This window comes from Lynx rufus, unplaced genomic scaffold (assembly GCF_022079265.1).
Source record: "Lynx rufus isolate CCGP_SWC_20201006 ecotype Redwood Valley unplaced genomic scaffold, mLynRuf1.p SCAF_6, whole genome shotgun sequence".
Classification (NCBI taxonomy): domain Eukaryota; kingdom Metazoa; phylum Chordata; class Mammalia; order Carnivora; family Felidae; genus Lynx; species Lynx rufus.
The window spans coordinates 32,482,210-32,506,661 of NW_025814878.1; the positions used below are offsets into that span (position 1 = coordinate 32,482,210).

General features: G+C 37.9%; 1 protein-coding gene and 1 pseudogene across 2 annotated transcripts in view; one reads left to right on the forward strand and one right to left on the reverse strand.

The window, feature by feature from the left end:
• The window catches only part of TRMT11 (tRNA methyltransferase 11 homolog), a 59,556-nt gene that overhangs the window by 21,649 nt on the left and 13,455 nt on the right, over positions 1–24,452 (reverse strand). For both annotated transcript variants that reach the window (XM_047102699.1, XM_047102697.1), the window contains exons 8-11: positions 17,705–17,785; positions 14,258–14,422; positions 13,734–13,806; positions 13,481–13,612 (exon numbers count right to left, since the gene is read on the reverse strand). In XM_047102699.1, coding sequence (XP_046958655.1) covers positions 13,481–13,612; positions 13,734–13,806; positions 14,258–14,422; positions 17,705–17,785 — 451 coding nt within the window. The remainder of the gene's footprint in view (positions 1–13,480; positions 13,613–13,733; positions 13,807–14,257; positions 14,423–17,704; positions 17,786–24,452) is intronic.
• LOC124528358 (60S ribosomal protein L17-like) lies at positions 3,665–5,350 on the forward strand (annotated as a pseudogene).

The following is a 24,452-nucleotide window of genomic DNA, read 5'->3' on the forward strand; positions in this document are numbered from 1 at the left end:
CTAAAGTTCACTATCTAGTCAGAAATGTTGTCGTTCTCCTAAGATTAGTTAGTATCAAATTTGGGAGTCTTCATACAAAGCATTTATGATATGGAGACATACATTCTACACCATGGTTAACAGAAAAAAAAAATATAGCCTTGACCTTAAGCTTGAAAAAGCAGAGTTTGTAGATGTCTAAAATAGTATTTGTCAAACTTAGTTATGTACCTTTTTTTAAAGGAAAAAAATCTTATTTCCTGGCAGAGTTAACTTAAAGTATTCTTATTAAAATGTAACTTAAAGATATATAAGCATAAGTTAGATATAAAGTCCATATGCTTACATTCTTTAAATACCTATAAAACCAAAACAAATTTACAAATCAAAAGTACAAAACCAATACAATTTTAACTAATACTGATGACACGAATGATGCTAAGCTTGTGAAACTAAGTCACCAGGCCTTTAGCTTAAGAGCAGAAAAACATAGTTATGTGTTTTATATTACCTTTTTGACTTGATCTTTAAGTTTAAGCATGAAAGAACGTCATTTGGGTTATCATTATCATTAAAAAGCTCGTGTTTTTTTTTTATTTTTTTTTTAAGTTTATTTATTTTTGAGACAATTTGTGAGAGACAGAGTACAATCAGCAGAGGGGCAGACAGAGGGAGACACAGAATCCGAAGTGGGCTCCAAGCTCTGAGTTGTCAGCCCAGAGCCCAACGCAGGGCTTGAACCCACAAACCATGAGATCATGATCTGAGCTGAAGTCGGACTCTTAACCGACTGAGCCACTCAGGCGCCCCGCCCCATTAACAAGCTCACCTTGAATCACTACCCTATTATACTAGGACCAATTTAGCTGTATCCTCCCAAAATACCATGCTAAGAATTTTAAAATATCAACAAAAAATTCTTTTTTTTTAATGTTTATTTACTTATTTTGAAAGAGTGCATGTGAGCAGGGGAGGGGCAAAGAGGGACAGAGAGAACCCCAAGCAGGCTCCGTGCTGTCAGCACAGAGACTGACACAGGGCTCCATCTTATGAACCATGAGATTACAACCTGAGACAAAATCAAGAGACATTTAAACTGACTGAGCCACACAGGTACCCGCTAAAATTCTTTACTATAGATTTACTAATATATTTTATACCAACATACTTCAATGAACTGTTTGCAAAGTGTTAAATAGAAGCCATAAATCTGTACTATGCCTGGGTTATTATGATAGTATGGTATGCTATCTTCGTTTCATTTCTATTACTATACCCCTACAATCCAAACATCTATTTAAAACCTAAATCAGCCACAATAGACAAGTCCACAGAGGTAGATAAGTGGTTGCCAGGGGCAGAAATAGTGGTGACTGCTTATGTATTTGGGGTTTCTTTAGGGGTGATACAAATGTTCTGGGATTAGAAAGTGGTGATGGTTGCACAACTTTGTGGATGTACTAAAAACCATGGAGTTGTAAACTGTAAAAAGGTGACTTTCATGATATACAAATTACAACACATTATTTTTTTAAAAGCAAAACCAACTGTGCATAGGCCCCTAGCTTTTCCATAAATCATGACACTGATTTTCCTATGAATCTTCATGCCTTAAGCTATTTCCAAATGTCACTACAATTTCACTTCCCATTTGAGAAACAGATTTTGCACTGATTAGAGCACTCACTGAAAATAGCTCAAGGTATCACTTTTTCTTGTTTCCTAGTTAAGAGATGAAAAACATGTTTTCTTTGCTGCTCTGAGCCACTCCAAAACTCATTTTACTAGAGTTACTGTTTATTCCCAATATAAAGCAAGCCATCATGCTATATGCCTTAAACTTATACAGTGACATATATTAATTATTTCTTCAGTAAAACTGGGAAGAAAAATGTATCCCCAAATTCTACATTGGGGCATACTTTATAAAGCTTCTTTACTTTATCAACATTTTTATCACAAGCATTAGCAGCGGGATTTCTATTAAAGGGCATCTTTTACAAAGAAATGCAGTTTGTGATCACCTCAAGAAAATTATCTGTGTGTAATGCCAGTAAGAAAACAACACAATATGGAGACATAAAGCCTGAGCAAACAGCTGAACTCTGTAGCTTAGCAATTCCTATAATATCAAACACATGAGTTGAAGTTATGTCATCCAAACGATATTAATGACATAGATCTTCGGGGTCACTTGCAAGTAGCTGCAACTCTGAATAATAAACCCATAAATACCAACAGTTTACAGTAACTTTATGTGGTCAGTCTCTAAGAGTGATAAGAATAAACTACCGAGAGCACAGATGAAAGATTAATTCTACTAAGAAGGGTTGGAAAAGTGTCACAGAGATGGTGACAGTTAAGTCAGACCTTGAAAGATTACTAGAATTTTATCAGCAGAGGAAAGAAGAAATGGTTTATCAAGCAATGGGCACAGAATAAACAAAGGTGAAAAGATACGAAGTGTACAGAGCATCTTGATGCTGGCAAAAAATCCGACATGCTAGAGTGGGGGAAAAACTATACCCAAGGAAATACAGCCAGTCTGTTGAGTAGCAATTTCTTCACTGCAAATGGAAAATCCTTTTTCAATCATCAGCTCTGACAATTCCTTGCAAATAACTAAACTTTCAAAGGTAGTACTTTATTTCTATCATGTCTTATACTTTTAAAATGCCCTGGATTTAAACAGTAATGCCTGAACTTGATTATAATATGTAATTATTATTTTTAAACTTTAATCGTGTAACAGAATTTGATTGAGTAAATGAATTCAGTAGTAGAACTAAAAGCCTGTATTCAATAGACCAAAAATACAAACATTTTAAAATTAAGCTGTGCTCGGGGCACCTGGGTGGCTCAGTCGGTTGAGCGTCCAGCTTCAGCTCAGGTCATGATCTCACAGTTTGTGAGTTCGAGCCCCGCGTCGGGCTCTGTGCTGACAGCTCAGAGCCTGGAGCCTGCTTCGAATTCTGTGTCTCCCTCTCTCTCTGCTCCTCCCCGACTCATGCTCTCTCTCTTTCAAAAATAAATAAAAATATTTAAAAAAAATTTTTTTAATAAAAATTAAAAAAATAAAATTAAGCTGTGCTAATGTATTTTAAAATGAAATCTTTATTCTTAAAAAGCTATATTTTCAATACAATATAACCAAATAAATTCTAAATTGTTTAATTCGGAACCAAGAACATTATTTCAAACATTTCTAGATGATTTTGGTCTTAAATTCATCATAATATTGTGCTATTTTATTATTTTTTTTTTAATTTTTTTTTTTCAACGTTTATTTATTTTTGGGACAGAGAGAGACAGAGCATGAACGGGGGAGGGGCAGAGAGAGAGGGAGACACAGAATCGGAAACAGGCTCCAGGCTCCGAGCCATCAGCCCAGAGCCCGACGCGGGGCTCGAACTCACGGACCGCGAGATCGTGACCTGGCTGAAGTCGGACGCTTAACCGACTGCACCACCCAGGCGCCCCAATATTGTGCTATTTTAAAAAGAACAAAGATTTTGGATGACATATAGTAAAGAAGTAAAAATAATTTATTTCCTAACACAAGACAAACTAAGTTCATTAATAAGTTAACAGTAATAATAATTAATATTTCATTAGTAAGGTCACTTTAGGCTAAAGAGAAGGAGATCTTCCTCTTCCCAGATGCTGCTTGAGGTGACCTCTGAGAATGGTTTTCTATTGACTTGACCCAAAAAACCCCTACAAAATCATGCAAATCAAGAGGTTCAAACCATCATGTTCACTTTAAGAACACATGTGAAACTTCCCAGGCCATCAAGGGTTTGCATATCTGAAAAGCCACCGAGTATTTGAAGGATGTCACTTTGCAGAAGCAATGTGTGCCATTCCATTGCTACAATGGCAGAGTGGTAGGTGTCCCCAGGCCAGAGAGTGGGGCTGCACACAGGGTCAGTGGCCTAAAAAGAGAGCCGAATTTTTATTGCACATGCTTAAAAATGCAGAGAGTAATGCTGAGTTTAAGGGTTTAGATGCAGATTTTCTGGTCATTGAGCACATCTAGCTGAACAAAGCCCCCAAGATGTGGCATGGAACTTACAGGGCTCACAGTCAGATTAACCCATACATGAGCTCTCCCTGCCACACTTTCAGTGAGATGATCTCTTTTCAGTGAGATAATCCTTACTGAAAAAGAGCAGACTGTTCCCAAACCAGAAGAGGAGGTTGCACAGAACAAAAATATACCCCAGAAGAAACTGAAGAAGGGGCACCTGGGTGGCTCAGTCAGTTAGGCAACCAACTTCGGCTCAGGTCATGATCTCATGGTTCATGAGTTCAAGCCCTGCATCGCGCTCTGTGCAGACAGCTCAGAGCCTGCAGCCTGCTTCAGATTCTGTGTCTCCCTCTTTCTCTATGCCCCATCCCCACTTGCATTCTATGTCTCTCAAAAATGAATAAACATTTTAAAAAAATTTTTTAAGAAGAAACAAAAAATTATGTCCCAGGAGTAAATTCTGCATAAAATAAATGCAAATAAAAGTAAAAATAGAAAGGAAAAAAAAGTACAGGGAGGGTAAAACAACAGAAGCCTAATTATGAACATTAGAGAACATGGACATAAATTTCTTGAGAGATAAAGTCAGGGAAGTAAATACCATAGTAGTCTTCCCATGTGTGCATCAGACACATACCTAGATGAGAGCTTTCCCTTGATAAACATCTAGGGTAAAAAAAAAAAAAAAAAAGTGATAAAAGCATGTATCCCTTTTCTACTTCTAAAATATCCCTTTGGTTATATGCATTTGGAAATTTCTCATTGTTGAAAATTATTAAAATTGAGAAGTCACTGAAAAAAATATCCAATGTCCATTTGTAAGGTCTTTAGAAATATTAAAAATACTTAAAAGTACCTCCAATTTAATTTTGTATAAAGAGAAAGGAATAAATAAAAGAACTACAAAGATATTCTTAAGCACATTCAACTTGAATTATAATTAAATACAAAACAACAAAATAGTGGGCAGTCAGAAATGCCAAAAAATAATAAGTACACAAAAACTAATGGGAATATTTCAAAAGGACAGAGGAACCACCTCAAAGTAACTCCCACTGATCAAATCTGAGACAATTTGAGCAACAAAATAGTGACAATAATAAATTATAGCACAGTGAATAATACAAGCATCCATAAAAGTATAAATTAAGCACTCCATAAAAATATAAATTAATAAATTAGTAAACAAATAGGGGAAGAAGGGAAAACTCTTCCTTACTGTAGAATGCCAACTTAGAAATGTAGAAGGAATGATGGAACAGCAAAGTCATCATTGTGGTGGTTGTAAACAATGGAGTTGACAATGTGAATAGTGACTGGATGAACAAGATAGTGATGTAATACCGGGATATCTCCCCTGATGAAATACTAATACTAATACTAATCAAATACTAATCAAAGGAGAAAATGATGGCTCACAGTGGAGAAACCTGACAGAGAACAACAGGACTAGATGATCAAATTTAAGATCTCTAGTAGCAGTTAACTCTGTGTGCCCCACGATGCAGTGCATGAAAAACACAGTATAATTTTTGTAGTATTCCTACCAAGATCATTACCTGAATCTGGTCCTAAAAGAAACATCAGATGGAGGGAGACATCAACAGGAAGATAGCAGCATAGGAGGACGCTGGGCTCACCTCATCCTGCTGATCCCTTAGATTCCACCCACATCTGCCTAAATAACCCAGAAAACCGCCGGAAGACTAGCAGAACGGACTCTCCGGAGCCAAGCGCAGACAAGAGGCCCACGGAAGAGGGTAGGAAGGGCAGAGAGGCGGTGAGCGCTACACGGACTGACAGGAGGGAGACAGGGGGGTGGAGGGGCAGCCCACTGGGCAGGGCAGAGCCCCCGAGTCGGGCTTGCAAAAGCAGAGGGGCCAGAGTCTGTGAGTTCTGACAGCTAGCGGGACTTAACATCTGGAATGTTAAAAGTCAACAGCTCTGCTCGGAGAGCAGGAGGGCTAGAGGACACCGGAGGGAGAGTTGTCAACCCCGGGAGACAGAGCTCAGCTTGGCAGGGGAACAAAGGTGCTGGCAAGCGCCATTTCCCTCTCCCATCCTCCAGCTGAAATTCCAAAAGGAACCAGTTCCTGTCACCAAACTTGCTTACGCCGTGCAAATGCCCAATGCTGTGCTTCTGTGGATCCATCCCTCTGATGGGCCTGCCTCCCTCCTGGTGCTGCACAGGACCACCATCAGCAAAGCTAGCTAAACCTGCCCCTCCCGCCCCTGCGCACCTTGCAGATCCACCCCAGCTAATATGCCAGATCGCATCGAAGCAGCACCACAAGCCTGACAGTCTGCAAGTAGCCCAGACAGAGGCCACACCACTCCACAGTGAGTCCTGACCCTGGGAGAGGGGAAGATAACGTACACACCAGTCTGACTGTGGCCCCAACGGTGGGCTGGGGGCAGACATCGGGTCTGACTGCAGACCCGCCCACCAGCACAAGTTTCTCTGGACAGCACAGGGGAAGTGCCCTGCAGTTTGGAGCTACCGCAGGAACTACCAAAAATGCTGAAACGTAAGAATTCTCCTCAAAAGAAACTCCAGGAAGTAGCGACAGCTAACGAACTGATCAAAAACGATTTAAGCAACATAATGGAACAAGAATTTAGAATAATAGTCATAAAATTAATCGCTGGGCTTGAAAAAAGCAGAGAGGACAGCAGAGAATCTATTGCTATAGAGATCAAGAGACTAAAACCTAGTCATGGGTAACTAAAAAATGCTATAAATGAGGTACAAAATAAAATGGAGGCAGCCATAGCACAGACTGAAGAGGCAGAGGAAAGAATAGGTGAATTAGAAGATGAAATTATGTGGGGCGCCTGGGTGGCTCAGTCAGTTAAGTATCCGACTACAGCTCAGGTCATGATCTCACAGTCCGTGAGTTCAAGCCCCGTGTTGGGCTCTGTGCTGACAGCTCAGAGCTTGGAGCCTGCTTCAGATTCTGTGTCTCCCTCTCTCTCTGCCCCTCCCTTGCTCATGCTGTCTCTCTCTGTCTCAAAAATAAATAAAAACATTTTTAAAAATTTTTAAAAAAGAAGATAAAATTATGGGAAAAGAGGAAGCTGAGAAAATGAGAGATAAAAAAATCCAGGAGTATGAGGGTAGAATTTGAGAACTAAGTGATGCAATCAAATGGAACAATATCCGTATCATAGGAATTCCAGAAGAAGAAGAGAGAAAGGTGCTGAAGCTGTACTTGAACAAATCATAGCTGAGAACTTCCCTGATCTGGGGAAGGAAACAGGCATTGAAATCCAAGAGGCACAGAGAACTCCCTTCAGACGTAATTTGAATCGATCTTCTGCAGGACATATCATAGTGGAACTGGCAAAATACAAGAATAAGGAGAGAATTCTGAAAGCAGGTAGGGATAAACAGGCCCTAACTTACAAAGGTAGACACATAAAGGGCAGTAGCAGACCTATCTACTGAAACTTGGCAGGCCAGAAAGGAATGGCAGGAAATCTTCCATGTGATGAACAGAAAAAATATGCAGCCAAGAATCCTTTCTCCAGCAAGTCTGTCATTCAGAATAGAAGGAGAGATAAAGATTTTCCCAAACAAACAAAAACTGAAGGAATTCATCACCACTAAACCAGCCCTACAAGAGATCCTAAGAGGGATTCTGAGTGGAATGTTGCAAGGACCACAAAGTACCAGAGACATCAGTACAAGCATGAAAGCTACAGACATCACAATGACCCTAAACCCCTATCTTTCAATAATAACACTGAATGTAAATGGACTAAATGCTCCAACCAAAAGACATAGGGTATCAGAATGGATAAAAAAACAAGACCCATCTATTTGCTGTCTACAAGAGACTCATTTTAAACCTGAGGACACCTTCAGATTGAAAGTGAGGGGATGGAGAACTATCGATCATGCTACTGCAAGTCAAAAGAAAGCTGGAATAGCCATACTTATATCAGACAAACTAGACTTTAAATTAAAGGCTGTAACAAGAAATGAAAAGGGCATTATATAATAATTACAGGGTCTATCCATCAGGAAGAGCTAACAATTATAAATGTCTATGTGCCGAATATGGGAGCCCCCAAATATATAAAACAATTAATCACAAACATAAGCAATCTTATTGATAAGAATATGGTAATTGCAGGGGACTTTAATACCCCACTTACAACAATGGATAGATCATGTAGACACAGGATCAATAAACAAGGGCCCTGAATGATACATTGGATCAGATGGACTTGACAGATATATTTAGAACTCTGCATCCCAAAGCAACAGAATATACTTTCTTCTCAAGTGCACATGGAACATTCTCCAAGATAGGTCACAAACTGGGTCACAAAACAGCCCTTCATAAGTATAAAAGAATTGAGATCATACCATGCACACTTTGAGACCGCAATGCTATGAAACTTGAAATCAACCACAGGAAAAAGTCTGGAAAACCTCCAAGAGCATGGAGATTAAAGAACACCCTACTAAAGAATGAATAGGTCAACCAGGCAATTAGAGAAGAAATTAAAAATATATGGAAATAAATGAAAATGAAAATACAACAATCCAAACGCTTTGGGATGCAGCAAAGGCAATCCTGAGAGGAAAATACATTGCAATCCAGGCCTATCTCAAGAAACAAGAAAAATCCCCAATACAAAATCGAACAGCACACCTAAAGGAAATAGAGGCAGAACAGCAAAGACACCCCAAACCCAACAGAAGAAGAGAAATAATACACAATACAGAATCTAAAAAAATCTGTAGAGCAGATCAATGAAACCAAGAGTTGGTTTTTTGAAAAAATAAACAAAATTGATAAACCTCTAGCCAGGCTTCTCAAAAAGAAAAGGGAGATGACCCAAATAGATAAAATCATGAATGAAAATGGAATTATTACAACCAATCCCTCAGAAATACAAGCAATTATCAGGGAATACTATGAAAAATTATATGCCAACAAACTGGACAACCTGGAAAAAATGGACAAATTCCTAAGCATCCACACACTTCCAAAACTCAAACAGGAAGAAACAGAAAACTTGAACAGACCCATAACCAGCAAAGAAATTGAATCAAGTCAATTCAAGAAATTGAATGAAGTCAAGCTTTCACTTTTTGCAGATGACATGATATTATACATGGAAAACCCGATAGACTCCACCATAAGTCTGCTAGAACGGATACATGAATTCAGCAAAGTCACAGGATATAAAATTAATGTACAAAAATCAGTTGCATTCTTATACACTAATAATGAAGCAACAGAAAGACAAAGAAACTGATCCCATTCACAATTGCACCAAGAATCATAAAATACCTAGGAATAAACCTAACCATGCTGAAAACTATAGAAAGCTTATGAAGGAAATTGAATAAGATACGAAGAAATGAAAAAACATTCCATGCTCATAGTAGAAGAATATTGTTAAAATGTCAATACTACCCAAAGCAATCTATACATTCAATGCAATCCCAATCAAAACTTCACCAGCATTCTTCTCGAAGCTAGAACAAGCAATCCTAAAATTTGTATGGAACCACAAAAGACCCCGAATAGCCAAAGTAATATTGAAGAAGAAGACCAAAGCAGGAGGCATCACAATCCCAGACTTTAGCCTCTACTACAAAGCTGTAATCATCAAGACAGCATGGTATTGGCACAAAAACAGACACACAGACCAATGGAATAGAATAGAGACTCCAGAATTGGACCCACAAAAGTATGGCCAACTAATCTTTGACAAGGCAGGAAAGAATTTCCAATGGAAAAAAAGTCTCTTTAACAAATGGTGCTGGGAGAACTGCACAGCAACATGCAGAAGAATGAAACTAGACCACTTTCTTATACCACTCACAAAAATCAACTCAAAATGGATAAAGGACCTGAATGTGAGACAGGAAACCATCAAAACCATCAAAACAGGAATGTGAGAGCAGGAAAAAACTCTCTGACCTCAGCGGCAGCAATTTCTTACTTGACACATCTCCAAAGGCAAGGGAATTAAAAGCAAAAATGAACTATTGGGACCTCATCAAGATAAAACCTTCTGCACTGCAAAGGAAACAATCAACAAAACTAAAAGGCAACCGACAGAATGGGAAAAGATATTTGCAAATGACATATCAGACAAAAAGCTAGTATCCAAAATCTATAAAGAACTCACCAAACTCCATGCCCAAAAAACAAATAATCCAGTGAAGAAATGGGCAGAACACTTCTCTAAAGAAGACACTTCTCTAAAGACATCCAGATGGCCAACAGGCACATGAAAAGATGCTCAACGTCGCTCCTCATCAGGGAAATACAAATCGAAACCACACTCAGATACCACCTCATGCCAGTCAGAGTGGCTAAAATGAACAAATCAGAAGACTACAGATGCTGGAGAGGATGTGGAGAAACGGGAACCCTCTTGCACTGTTGGTGGGAATGCAAACTGGTGCAGCCACTCTGGAAAACAGTGTGGACGTTCCTCAAAAAATTAAAAATATATCTACCCTATGACCCAGCAATAGCACTGCTAGGAATTTACCCAAGGGATACAGGAGTGCTGATGCATAGGGGCACTTGTACCTCAATGTTTATAGCAGCGCTTTCAACAACAGCCAAATTATGGAAAGAGCCTAAATGTCCATCAACTGATGAATGGATAAAGAAATTGTGGTTTATATACACAATGGAATACTACCTGGCAATGAAAACAAATGAAATCTGGCCTTTTGTAGCAATGTGGATGGAACTGGAGAGTGTTATGCTAAGTGAAATAAGTCATACAGAGAAAGTCAGATACTGTATGTTTTCACTCTTATGTGGATCCTGAGAAACTTACCAGAAGACCATGGGGGAGGGGAAGGAAAAAAAAAAAAAAGGGTTAGAGAGGGAGGGAGCCAAAACATAAGAGACTCTTAAATACTGAGAATAAACTGAGGGTTGACAGGGGGTGGGAGGGAGGGGAAAGTGGGTGATGGGCACTGAGGACACCTGTTGGGATGAGCACTGGGTGTTGTATGGAAACCAATTTGACAATAAATTTCATATTAAAAATAAATAAATAAATAAAAAAGAAACATCAGATGGACCCTGGTTGAGGGTCAACCTTTAGAATATACGCTGTATACTCTACAAAACTATCAAAGACACAAAAGAAAAGAATGGGGACATATCCCAGACTGGAGGAGAATGACAAGATGGGTTAATAGAGCACATTTTCTCAGATGGACTGCAACTGATGAAATGTGAATAAGGTCCATGTACTGAACAGCAGTGTTATCAATACTGATTTCCAAACTTGGAGGGTTGACTGTGGTTTGACAAGAATGTTCTGGTTTCTGAGAAGTACAAGTGATGGGGCATTACTATCTGCAACTTCTTAATTAGTTTCAAAAAGGATGAATGACAATGGGTATGTGATTACGTAATGAATGAGAAAGGAGGATACACTAGATGACATTAATGGTTGGAAACTCTGGATGAGGGGAATTTTTTGTGCTACATTTGAAACTTCTATGTAAGTCTGAAACTATCTCAAAATAAGTTTTCTAAAAATTTACTGCTGGAATTCAGCTTATCTAAGGCAGGAACCACTTTTGTATGGAAACAAATAAATGTGTTCTTCTCTGAAAATATTAATAAAGATCTGGTACCTGAGATCTGGTAAACTGTTAAATTAAGTGAACACAGCCCTGAGAATAAGGAAACTAATTAGCTAGCTAGCTAGCTATTAACTTTAGACAAGTCACTTCACTCCTTGGAAGTAATTTTCCTTATTTTTAAAATGAAAAGATTAAATGAGACTATCACAGGTCAGTGTTAAGAAGTGTGGGCAGGAATGTATACAGTCTTATCAGCTGATAAACAAATGCATGACTTAAGTTAAGCCATGGTAGCTTCCAACACATTTATAAAACAAAAACCAGCACAGCTTCCAACAGCTGAAGGACCATCCGCCATTTTGAAAAGACAGAAAGTTAACACTGTTCTAAAATGCTTTCTATATAATTATGTATAGCAGATACAGGAACTACATAATTTTTGAAAAGTATTTCTATGGCAGATTGAAGAAACAGCCAAATTTTGAACCTAATTCTAAACTATCTTTGAAATCTAAAGATGCTGTCTCATTCAAGATATCTTGTGTTTCATTGTTGTTATATACAGCTGTTTATAATTAATAATTACTGAATAATAAAACCCAAACCAACAATATTGAACATAATCAGGGCTTTAAACATATGCACAACTTTTATTTTATATTAGCTTTTAACAAAGATGTTGTGCCTGGGTGGCTCACTCAGTTGAGCATCCAACTTCAGCTCAGGTCATGATGTCACAGTTTGTGAGTCCAAGCCCCACACTGGGCTCACTGCTGTCAGCACAGAGCCTGTTTTGGGTCCTCTGTCCCCCTCTCTCTCTTCCCCTCCCGGCTCACGCATAAAAAAATACAATACAATACAATACAATACAATACAATACAATACAATAAAAAAGATTTATTGCAGGGAGCCTGGGTAGTTCAGTCGGTTGAGCATCTGACTCTTGATTTCAGCTCAGGTCATGATCCCAGGGTTGTGGGACTGAGCCCTGCACGGGGCTCCTCAATGAGCATGGAGCCTGCTTAAGATTCTCTCAGGGCACTTGGGTGGCTCAGTCTGTTAGGCATCTGACTCATGATTCAGCTCAAGTCATGATCTCACGGTTTGTGGGATTGAGCCTAGTATTAGGCTCTGCTCTGACAGCATGGAGCCTGATTGGGATTCTCTGTTTCCCTCTCCGCCCCTCTCTCTCTGCCTTACTCTCTCTCTCTCTCTCTCTCTCTCTCTCAAAAAAAAAAAATAAGAGTCTCTCTCTCTCTGCCTCTCTCCCATGCACACATGCTCTAATTAAAAAAAAAAAAAAAAATTTACTGCATTTAAGGTGATCATAATAGCCAATAGATATTTAAAGCTAGCTAGTAGTAGATGAATCACTCCACTAAGCTGTTAAAAATTACCTATGTTTGTGGCCTGGCAAAACAGTTACTGAAGAGCTATGATTTATCAGACACTGAGTTAAAAATGGTATAAAACAGTGGTTGGCAAACCTTTCCTCTAAAAGGCCAGACAGTAAGTACTTTAGCCTTTGTGGACCACATATGTTTCTGTAACATGTCTTTCTTTGTTGTTGTTTTTTTATTTTTTTAACACCTCTTTAAAAATGTAAGAACACAGCTCAAGTGCCTTACAAAAATAGGCTGAGGACCACATCTGGCCCACAGGCTATAGTTTGCCAACTTCTGATATAAAATAAAAAGGTTAAAGCAATTCAATAAGAGAAAAGAGCTGGTTTCATACACATATGTAGGTAAACAAAGACTGTTATAAACATTAAACACAAATATATTTACCCTGAATACAACTGGAAATAGGGGGAAAATATACTAGATATACAAATACCATAACGAAAGTGAAATTAAAAAATAAAATTATTTAACATTACATACTCTGGTGTGTATACTGGTAACCAATAGACTAGTCTTCCACCTAATACAAGGGTCTCCGCTGCAAAGTTTAACAGGTCAAAAAACATGTCACTCAGATGATAACTCAGGGAAACAGGAACATGGCTTTCTGGACTAGAAAAAGAAAACAAAATTTCAAAATCAATGAAAAATCTTAAGGCTTAAACTATGCTAATTAAAAAGAACAACATGCTCTTTTCAAAATAGTAACCTACTGCATTTAACTGTCACTTACCATTTTTCGATCCCCTTTGGTATTTCCTTCTGAGAACCTGTTCTTCTTGTAGATTCTCTGATACCATATGGGGCTAGGCAAAAAACAAGTAATGTGGTCAAAAGTCACCTAATCACCAATGAGGCGCAGATGGACATCATGGGTCTCTAGAGTGACACTCAAGGAACTCATTGCTGCCTATAAAATATTCCAGCCAAGAATACACAACACAAGGAAGATTCTACTTAAAACCGTGGGAGGGCCAGCAAACCAATGTGTTCTTCAAAAATGTCAGTGTCATAAAAAAGAAAGGCTGTGAAAGTGTGACAAACTAAAAGAGGCCTAAAAGAGATTACCAAATGTAATACCTGATACTAGACTGGATATTATTGTCCCAGAGGGAAAAATAAAGAAATATGAAGACAGTAGAGGTAGGGAGAAGACAAGGCTGACATTTTTGTGTGTGTTGATAAGTTTTGTATTTTAAGTGTAAGTGACTTTAGGGAACTAATTCTACTCCTACTTTTGTATAAAAATAAACTTACGATCAGTGATGATTGCATCAAAATATGTGCCCTTCCTCCAGGAAGGTTTAGATGCATCTGAAACCAGGACATCAAGGTAATACTTCTCTAAACCATACTGCCGAAGATTTGCCCTAATGTTTTCATCTGGTCCTCTCCATTTCTGGTTTTTCCTACTAGCCTTTCCTGAAGGGAAAGAAAAAGGAATACAGAAACTACTAAATCAAATAGAACATTCTTACTTCTTGTCATTTAGCTAGAAGTAATTTTTAACTCCTTTACACCTATATTTACAATAAAACTTGTTCAAGTTATTAATTTTATTTACATAAACTTATTTTTATTTCCATTTACTACAAAAAATATTTTGAACAGTAAAACATACTTTCTACCTGATCTTGTTCTGTCACCTTTCAAGTGAAACTGCCTTAAAACACTCATTCAATACTTACCAAACTCAAAGCATATACAAGTAAGATACAGAGCTGAAAAGAACATGGTCCTTTTCCTGCAGGAGCAAACAGCCCCATATAGAAATAGTGATGAATCAGATAAATGATAAATGAAGAGAGCTAACTTGGGAAATATGGAGCTCTAGGACCATGGAGAGAGGAAGCAAAATGGAGACATTACAGAAGAAAAGTTAAAATGGGGATTGAAGGAAGAAGTTCAAAGTTCTGGTTTAGGCATCACAAGTGGATGATGATACTGTTGATTAAGATCAGAAAAACCAAGAGGAAAACAAGCTTAAGGGAAAAAATGAGATTTACTTGAGATGTATCAACCTTGCTTATCAGCTACCTATAGATCATTCAGAAAGAGCTATTTAGTGGGTACAGGCCAGAATATATGCACTTAAAGTTAATCCTGTAAGAATGAATGACATTTTTATTGACCTAGGTGGCAGTTATGTGTTTGTTCTATAGTTATTCTATTTTTTTTTTTTTTTTTAATTTTTTTTTTTTTTTTCAATGTTTATTTATTTTTGGGACAGAGAGAGACAGAGCATGAACGGGGGAGGGGCAGAGAGAGAGGGAGACACAGAATCGGAAACAGGCTCCAGGCTCCGAGCCATCAGCCCGGAGCCTGACGCGGGGCTCGAACTCACGGACCGCGAGATCGTGACCTGGCTGAAGTCGGACGCTTAACCGACTGCGCCACCCAGGCGCCCCGTATAGTTATTCTATTTTTATACGCTCTTCTGCATCTTGATCTACTTCACAATAAAAACAAAATTTAAAAATCAAAAGAAGAAGAATGACATGACTCTGAATAACATGCACTGTGATAGGAGAAGTGGTCAAAGAGAGATGCCTGGAGAAAACAACATGTTAATACAGGTCAAAGAAAACTGCAAGGCCTTAAGGAGCCAGAGACAGAACAGTAAAGCAAGTACCACCTGATGAGATCACTGTCTAGGAAACCAAGGGAGGTTTACAAAGTTCAACACTGCCAAATGCTATAGATCTGTGGTCCTACTAAGAGATTTCAGCAGGCACAGAAGTTAAAAAATACTGGGCAGAAGACAGTGAAAGATGAAGAAAAAGAGACAGCAAGTAAATACCAGCTTTCAAGATACACTTTGGCAAAAGGAAAAGGAAAATAGTGGCAGCTAGAGGGCTCCTACAGGAATAGAAAAGGTTTTGTATTTTTAAAATAGCAGAAATTTGAGAATATTTCAGAGTATAGAAAGAGATTATAAGCATAAGAAACAAAGGGCCTATTTAACAGCATCTGGGATAAGCTCTGAAAAAATTCAACCTCAATCAGAATTCTATACAAGTAAACTGAAAGGTTATAAATAACTTTAAACATAATTTTCATAAATAAGAATTCTATTAAATTATACAGGACAATCCCCTTAAAGCAAACATATTGCTTCTACTAAAAGCTAACTGGAATAATTCTTAGCACTCTGTCTGCTCTAACATATTGCCAAGAATATCTTTTTCTGGATAGCCCATTTAGGTGAACTTAATATAACCAATTTTCCTTATGATAAATATACTAAATTCCTTATAGTCAAGTTAGGAAAAAAAGACTGTTCATCAAGCACAATATGTCAAATTTTTTAGGGGGCAAAAAAGTATGGTAAATTCTTACCAATACAATAACTTGAGAATAACTGGGTGACAAACAGAAAAAGGGTGTTCAAAAGGCTGATTCTAGATACAATAATTGAATACCAACATGAACAGAATTTCAAAATCATCAGTGAAACTTGACATTTTTAGTACTATTCAGGTAATATGGAAATATTATGGAATATGGAAATATAGAAATTTTTCCAGTTTGATTCAATTCCATCCAATCACATACATACATTAGCAAAGTGTCTAGATTTCAAAATAATTTCCAAAATTGCCTCAAAAGCAAGCAAATATTTGTCTCAAGTTAACCTCAGTCTAACACAGAATCTTCTAAGTTACTATCACCTTAACTGTTGCAAAGATATTTTGGTTGGTTATGAAATTAAAATCGATATAGTATTCAAGGACTAGAAATTAATCTAGTATTCACACAATATATGATTACTGAATAAAAAAATGGTGACAATCTTTAAAAAGAAACTGTATGTTTTATTAATACGGAATGCTGATTAGAAAATGGCTTCTCTGGGGCGCCTGGGTGGCGCAGTCGGTTAAGCGTCCGACTTCAGCCAGGTCACGATCTCGCGGTCCGTGAGTTCGAGCCCCGCGTCGGGCTCTGGGCTGATGGCTCAGAGCCGGGAGCCTGTTTCCGATTCTGTGTCTCCCTCTCTCTCTGCCCCTCCCCCGTTCATGCTCTGTCTCTCTCTGTCCCAAAAATAAATAAACGTTGGGGAAAAAAAAAAAGAAAAAGGCTTGTTTTGGGCGCTCGGGTGGGCTCAGTTAGTCAAGCATCTGACTTCGGCCCAGATCATGATCTCATGGCTCATCAGTTCAAGTCCCACATCAGATGAGCTTGAACCCTGCTTCAGGTGAGCACAAGCCCCGCTTAGGGTGAGCCCTGCTTCTCTCTAGCTCTTCCCTCTCTCTTTCTCTCTCTCTCTCTCTCTGTCCCTTGCTCACTTGTGCCCTCTCTCTCTAAAAAATAAATAAAATGGCTAGTCCCTCTCCAACTTCTTTCCCAACTCTAACGTTCACAGCCTTGTAGTTTGCCAACTTTTTAGAAATCTCTTACTATAAAACAAAGGGGAAAAAAATCTCTCTTAACTAAAACCATAAATACCTCTGAGGGGAGAGCTCTTCCTTAGCCATCTTTGTGTTACCCAGGAGATCACTTTGTACATACTGGATCACTTCATAAAAAGCAGATAACCAATGAAATCTTACTGTTTGGAAAAATAAGTAAAACTACATTATATCACAACACTGTATCTTAACACTAAAGATAGATGTATAATACCATATAAACCTGTTTAATTATTATAAAGGCACATTTGGTACAAGAACAAAGACTGTAACACTGTCTAGAACCTCTACTCACCTAGGCCATGAACTGTATTGTAGTCTATGTCTGTCCCACATACATATGCACCAAAATGAGCAGATGCTATCAGAAGGCCACCTGAAAAAATCACACAATTATGGTCTTTTAACCAGAAAGTCCCAGACTGTTGTTTCTTCCCCTATTTAATTTGATCCAGAGTCTTACTGACTAGCTGTAGGCAGAGTACCATAGAGTAACACTGGTCCTGACTATATTTAGCAGGCCTCAGAACTAAAGAAACAAACCCCAAAGCTGTGCTCATTACAATGGTCACAACATAGGGAATTAATGCATGTCCTGGGATCAATACTCTAAATGCACTACTTAGGGAAAATTACTTTTTGATCAAAATAATGGATGTTTAGACATCTTCATCTGACTTTGAGACGTCTATACAAAGCATCTTGATCCTTGCTTACAAATGAGCACAAAAGGCTGCTACATAAAGAGTTGGCAATAAATAAATTCTGACATTTCGGCTCAATTCCCACTGAAATCAGGGTTTCAAATAACTAAATAGGGCATAATTAATATGTAAGACATTAATCCCTACAAAAATTAAAATGTTAGGACAAGAAATAGTTATTCCTGTAACCAGTGAAGCGATAATCTCTTTTTTTAAACTGTAAAAATGAATTTCTGAATAACTATTATCAAGCATACACAAAAATAATACAACTTTTCTGTTTACTTCGTGCTGTGATCAAAGTTAGAACAAATATCCCAATGCAATTTGACCAGACTAAATAACTTGTTAGCTGTGACCAGCTCACATACGAAGAAAATCCTAATAAAGATTTAAAAATTAACGGAAGTCTTTAAAAAGTAATAACATTTTTAAATTGTTTAAGAAAAAAGTCACAAAGTTAAATATTTTAGTAACTGTACTTCTCATTGAACTTTACTTTTTAATCATCCAACATAAAATGCTCTTTGTCCTAATAGCTATACTGTAGAAAGGCGTGTCAGTAAAACGGACATCAGAAATATATTCTTAAACTATGCACCAACTCAGATAAGGGAAAATAACTATGTATTTTCCCTTATATCCTTTACAAAGGTCATCTCTAACACGAGGATGGGTAGTGCCTCCAGAGGGTCAAGATCTATAATTGAATGGTGTTCCTTCCATAGCCATTTAAAACACAGTCTGGGAACATGTACTTAAATATACTTTGCTTGTGAAAAATACCGTAACTGACTGCTATTATTGAAGTCCGTGAAGAAGAGAAATGAAGGACTAAAAGTACAGCAGAAACCAAAACCTAGGTTCCCTCATACTAACTACCAGAAGCATTTGCGTGAGAGGTAAGCTATGACCTTACTACTCTTGCTCTATAAATGGAACCGTCCATATTTAGGAAAGATACTGTATTGTGATGGCTTGGAATTCTCACAAAATCACTTCACCCAAATTATGAGGAATTACTACAATTCTGCCAATTAAGGCAGATACTCACCTAGAAGAACTAGTTGCCAAGGGGAACAGAAAAGCTTTCCTGTGCTTCCTTAAACAGAACCTTATCCATTTGGTTAGAGTGTGTTTTGAGAAGAGCCAATTTAGAGCACACTGCTGGAAGGAGATGGATAATCCGTTAGACGGCATCTGTTAACTCCGTGCCCTTTAAGCTTTCAAATTTTAAATAAAATCATTATAAATTAGTTTCTCTGAACTGGTCACTGGGTAATCACTGTTAATCATCTAGTTGTTTTCTCAATTAAATTGAAGCTTTTTTTTTTTTTTTTTTTTTTTTTTGCATTTAGTTCTAGTCCAGTTGGAGTTTCCTTGATGCTTTCTGGTGGAAGGGGTGATAAAGGAGGGGTGAAGTGGTGAGGGAGCAGGTAATACGACTCACCCAATTTCTTACTATGCTATCAAGTGTACAAATACCACAAACTCAGTGTTTTAATATTTGCTTTCTTAAACTGTAACCACTTTAAGGTTAGGACAATATCTTATAGGCAAAAGGACACAATAAGTGGAACTTCTTTATAATACAGAAACTAATGTATGACTTTCATCGTTAGAGATTTAAGTGAAAAGCCTCATAAAAGTGTAGAAATGAGAAATTGGGATTTGGTTTTGCTGAAAGAAAAGGAGAGAAGGAGGAAAAATGAAGTACAATTATATCTACTTTATCCTTTTTAAAATAGAACTCAAGTCACACCAGCTGCCTGAGCAAAAGGATATCGCTAGAAAATAAAAATTTTACTAGGTGAGCTATTCAGTCTACAAGGAAAAGGAAAAGGAGACTACAAAGTGTTGTGGACAAAAATGAGAAGGAAGCAGAGACTCTTCCACAGGTTTATAGGGATCAATGATCTCTTCCCTCCTTGTCTCTTCCCATGACCAGGACAGTCAGTTTCCCAACACCTGGGACCTGTGTCTATCATTCTGCAACGATGAAATTCCAAAAGGAGCTACACCCCTTTCCCTATACTATGGGTTATCTGAAGGTAGAAGCAGCCAAGGAATACTTAATAGTCTCTTGGCTATATTCTCAATTACCATAACAGCTGACTTACTTGAGATGGAGGAGAAAAGGAATCAAAAGTGTATCTATGAAGCTCCATCCTAAAATCACACCACAGCTACCTAGAACAACCGGCAGACACTTGTACCAATTATTTTCATTACAAAGAATTAGATGTTCGTGATTTTAACTCACTTTCCTTGCCTGTTGTCACAATTGTCAACAGTTGCAAATTATGAGTATCTTGGAAATTAGCCAAAGAAGGGAATAGAAAATGAGCTCATGGCCAAACTGTTTATCATCACCATTCAATACTGGCTATATCTAACATCTTTCACCAAACAGGCATCCATGCTTCTAACAAAATAATAATTTAAAAATAGTGATAACCATTACAGTTCACTGAGTGTCTACATACATCAGGCAACTTCCTAAGAATTCCATATACATGTATTATCTCACTTAACCTCACAATGTATTACTATTACCATTTTATCAGTGATGGAACTGAGGCTCAGACAAGTAAAGAATGCTGCCCAAAGTGACATAATAACTGATAGAGTAAAGATTTAAACTCATCCTATTTGCTTTCTCTATGCCATTTAATTTCCTTTGGGGTCAGCACCAATTGAAATGACATATACACTTAGCTTACCAATTAGATAAACAAAATTAAATTTGTTATCAAACAAATTAAGTAAGTAAAGGGGCACACTCAGTTAATATGACTTGTATACCATTCACAACTCTTATATATCACAGGCAGGCTGGTACCATTATAGTACTGAACATATTCATTCTCATCCATCCTGTAGCTGTGCTCATATTAGAACAACAGGACTTCCTAACTTCCTAAATACTAAGAGGATTGAGCTGGCCAATGATACATACCTTCTCTCTTGGCGAAAAAAAATGGATACACACAACTTTTAAAAAATCTTATTAAGGGGCATCTGCGTGGCTCAGTCAGTTAAGCTTCCGACTTTGGCTCAGGTCATGACCTCAGAGTTTTGTGAGTTTGAGCCCTACAGTGGGCTCTGTGCTGACAGTTCACAGCTTGGAGCCTGCTTTGGACTCTGTGTCTCCCTCTCCCTGCCCCTCCCCCCGCTCAAGCCATCTCTCTCTCTGTCTCTCTCTCTCTCTCTCTCTCTCAAAAATAAATAAATAAACAAAAAAAATTTTTAATCTTATTAAACTCAACATATTCACTAAAATGAAAAAATAGTGTGTTTCTGCAGTTCATACTGTCATCCTAGACAACAATAGCAGACTGTCTCAAAGAAAAAGGAAAGGCATTTAGGCAGGAAAAGATTATGCTCTCCTTTCAGTTTCCCAGAAACCTTCTACTCTGTAACCTTGAGAAAATCACAGGTCATGAGAAGTCAGTGGATAAAGCATTCGGGAGTGCAATACATTTTAATTTTGTGCTTTTAAAATGAGAAAAGATTGAATGCACTTGACTTTGTTTTTAAATACTAGAAAAGGAAACATAAGGATAAAAATATCATCAAATACTTTGTGAAAAACTATGGCCATGGAAGAGGGCACTAGGCTACTATTTCTGCAATCCTTCAGAAGGTACTACCCATCAGTGAGACAAAGGCCCAAGAAAGAGGACAAATGATACTTAGAACTGTGTCTATTCACAGTTATGGACTATCACCAAGTTAAAACTAAAGCACCAAAAACTAAAGCTCGAAATCTATGCTTAGATTACAAACACAAATTACAAAAATATATTTTAGCAGCATTTTTTGCAAAGATCTTCCTCTTTGCAAATTTCCATTAATTGTCCTATGTAAACAGTCACATGACCAAGATATCCTAACCACTCTAAGGAGCTGCTCTAAAGCAGCTTAAATTAGAGGCAGGTCTCTTTGCCTCTTAACAACACTGAAGGTAATCAATATTTTGATTGCTGTGGCAGTTAGCATTTCATTATACACCCAACCTCATATACATCAAGGGAAAGGAAAGAAATTTTACGTACATTAGGAACTCTGTAACCTTTATGGTGTTGTCTACATATTGTATACATATTATGTACATGTATGTATCTCAAAGACTTCTCAGTTCACAGGAAAAGTTGTTAAAGTTCAAGAACAAATTAAGGATTAATAAAGGGTTTAACATTTGGAAAAAGAAATTGGATCCATTCCTCATAGTATACAAGAAAAATTCCAAATAAACCAGAGATTTAAAAGAAAAAAATTAAAACTATAGAAGCACGAAAAGAAAAACATAGCTAGATTCCTCTATATAACTTAGATGCAGGGAAAACTTCTGAATGGCAAAAAAGCAATTACTTGCAAAGTTAAATGGCAAATGGAAAGAATATATTTAATTTTGTATGTGTGTACATATATATGTATATATTTAATAATTTATACATTTTATATACATATGGAAAACAGGGGTAAATAAGGAGGGTGCCTAAGTGGCTCAGTCAGTTGAGAGACTCTTGATTTTGACTCAGGTCATGATCTCATGGTGGTGAGATGGTGACCCCCTTGCCTTGGGCTCTGCGCTGGGTGTGGAGCCTGCTTGGGATTCCCTCTCTCCCTCTTCCTCTGCCCCTCCCCCACTCGTGCCTGCACACCCTCTCTCAAAAAGAAAAAAGAGAAAAAAACAAACAAAAGCAAAACAAAAACAAAAAACAAAACAACAGGGAGGGCTAATGTCCCTAACATACAAAATACTTTCAAAAATAAAGAACAGGGGCGCCTGGGTGGCGCAGTCGGTTGAGCGTCCGACTTCAGCCAGGTCACGATCTCGCGGTCCGTGAGTTCGAGCCCCGCGTCAGGCTCTGGGCGGATGGCTCAGAGCCTGGAGCCTGTTTCCGATTCTGTGTCTCCCTCTCTCTCTGCCCCTCCCCCGTTCATGCTCTGTCTCTCTCTGTCCCAAAAATAAAAAAATAAACATTGGAAAAAAAAAACATATTTAAAAAAAAATAAAGAACAAAATGTCTACATAAAAATGGACAAAAGAGAGGAAAGATAATTCAAAAAAAGTTAAAAAAGTGCCCCCTAAAAAATCAAAGATTATTAAACTTCACTCATAAGAGAAATACAAAATAACACTACATCGAGATAACATTTTCATCCAACCGACTGGCAACACCTGAAAACCTGGACAATGAACCGTGCTGGTGAGGCTGTGGGAGAACAGGGACTCTCATATGCTGTTGGCAAGAATATAAAATGGCACAATGGAGAGGAATTTGGCAGCATTTAACAAAACTACACGTGCATACATTCGTCAACCCAGCAATCCTACTTTTAAGAATTTACCCTAGGGGCGCCTGGGTGGCGCAGTCGGTTAAGCGTCCGACTTCAGCCAGGTCACGATCTCGCGGTCCGCGAGTTCGAGCCCCGCGTCGGGCTCTGGGCGGATGGCTCAGAGCCTGGAGCCTGTTTCCGATTTTGTGTCTCCCTCTCTCTCTGCCCCTCCCCCGTTCATGCTCTGTCTCTCTCTGTCCCAAAAATAAATAAACGTTGAAAAAAAAAAAAAAAAAGAATTTACCCTAGAACCACATCTCCAACATTATGCGAGTATATATTCAAAAGATTATTCATTGCGGGCATGATTTATAACTGTAAAACACTGGACACTCCCCATGTCCAAGTATAGGAGACCATTTGAATAAATTATAGTACATACACCCATGGAGTACAACTATAAAAAAGAATGAAGACAATCTCTGTGAATTAACAGAAAGTGATTTCCAGGAAATACTATTAAGTGAAAAAAAGCAAAGTTGTGTAAGAAAAAAGTAGAAATAAAATGTACATATATCTGCTTATCCTTAAAAAAAAAAATGGAGAATCAACTAAAAAAGAAGTTGGTTATCTACAAGGGATTAGGCGGGGAGGAAGGTGGAAGAGATAAGGAGAGGAGTGACATCTGTCTGAGTACACCTCCTGTATAGTTGACTTTTGGAAGCAAATTGAGCTTCTACGTATTTAAAACGAAATCAACAAGAATGGAAGGAGGTAAAAATCTAAAACTGAGGGCAAACAGAAAAAATGAACTCCGAACTGATTTGTAAATGAAGGGGGAAAAGAAGCACAATATTTGACTTTACTGACAGTTAGGTGAGGTAGAGAACTGAATACATACCCCAAAAACGTATCATTTTGATAGGGTTTTGTATTGTTTTGCTTTGCTTTTAGAGGTATGGACAAAGCAATTTTGAAACTATTTTAGATGCACGATAGGAATGAGCAAAAGAATAAACCTGTGCATGGTGAGCAGAAACAGGATTCTCACTG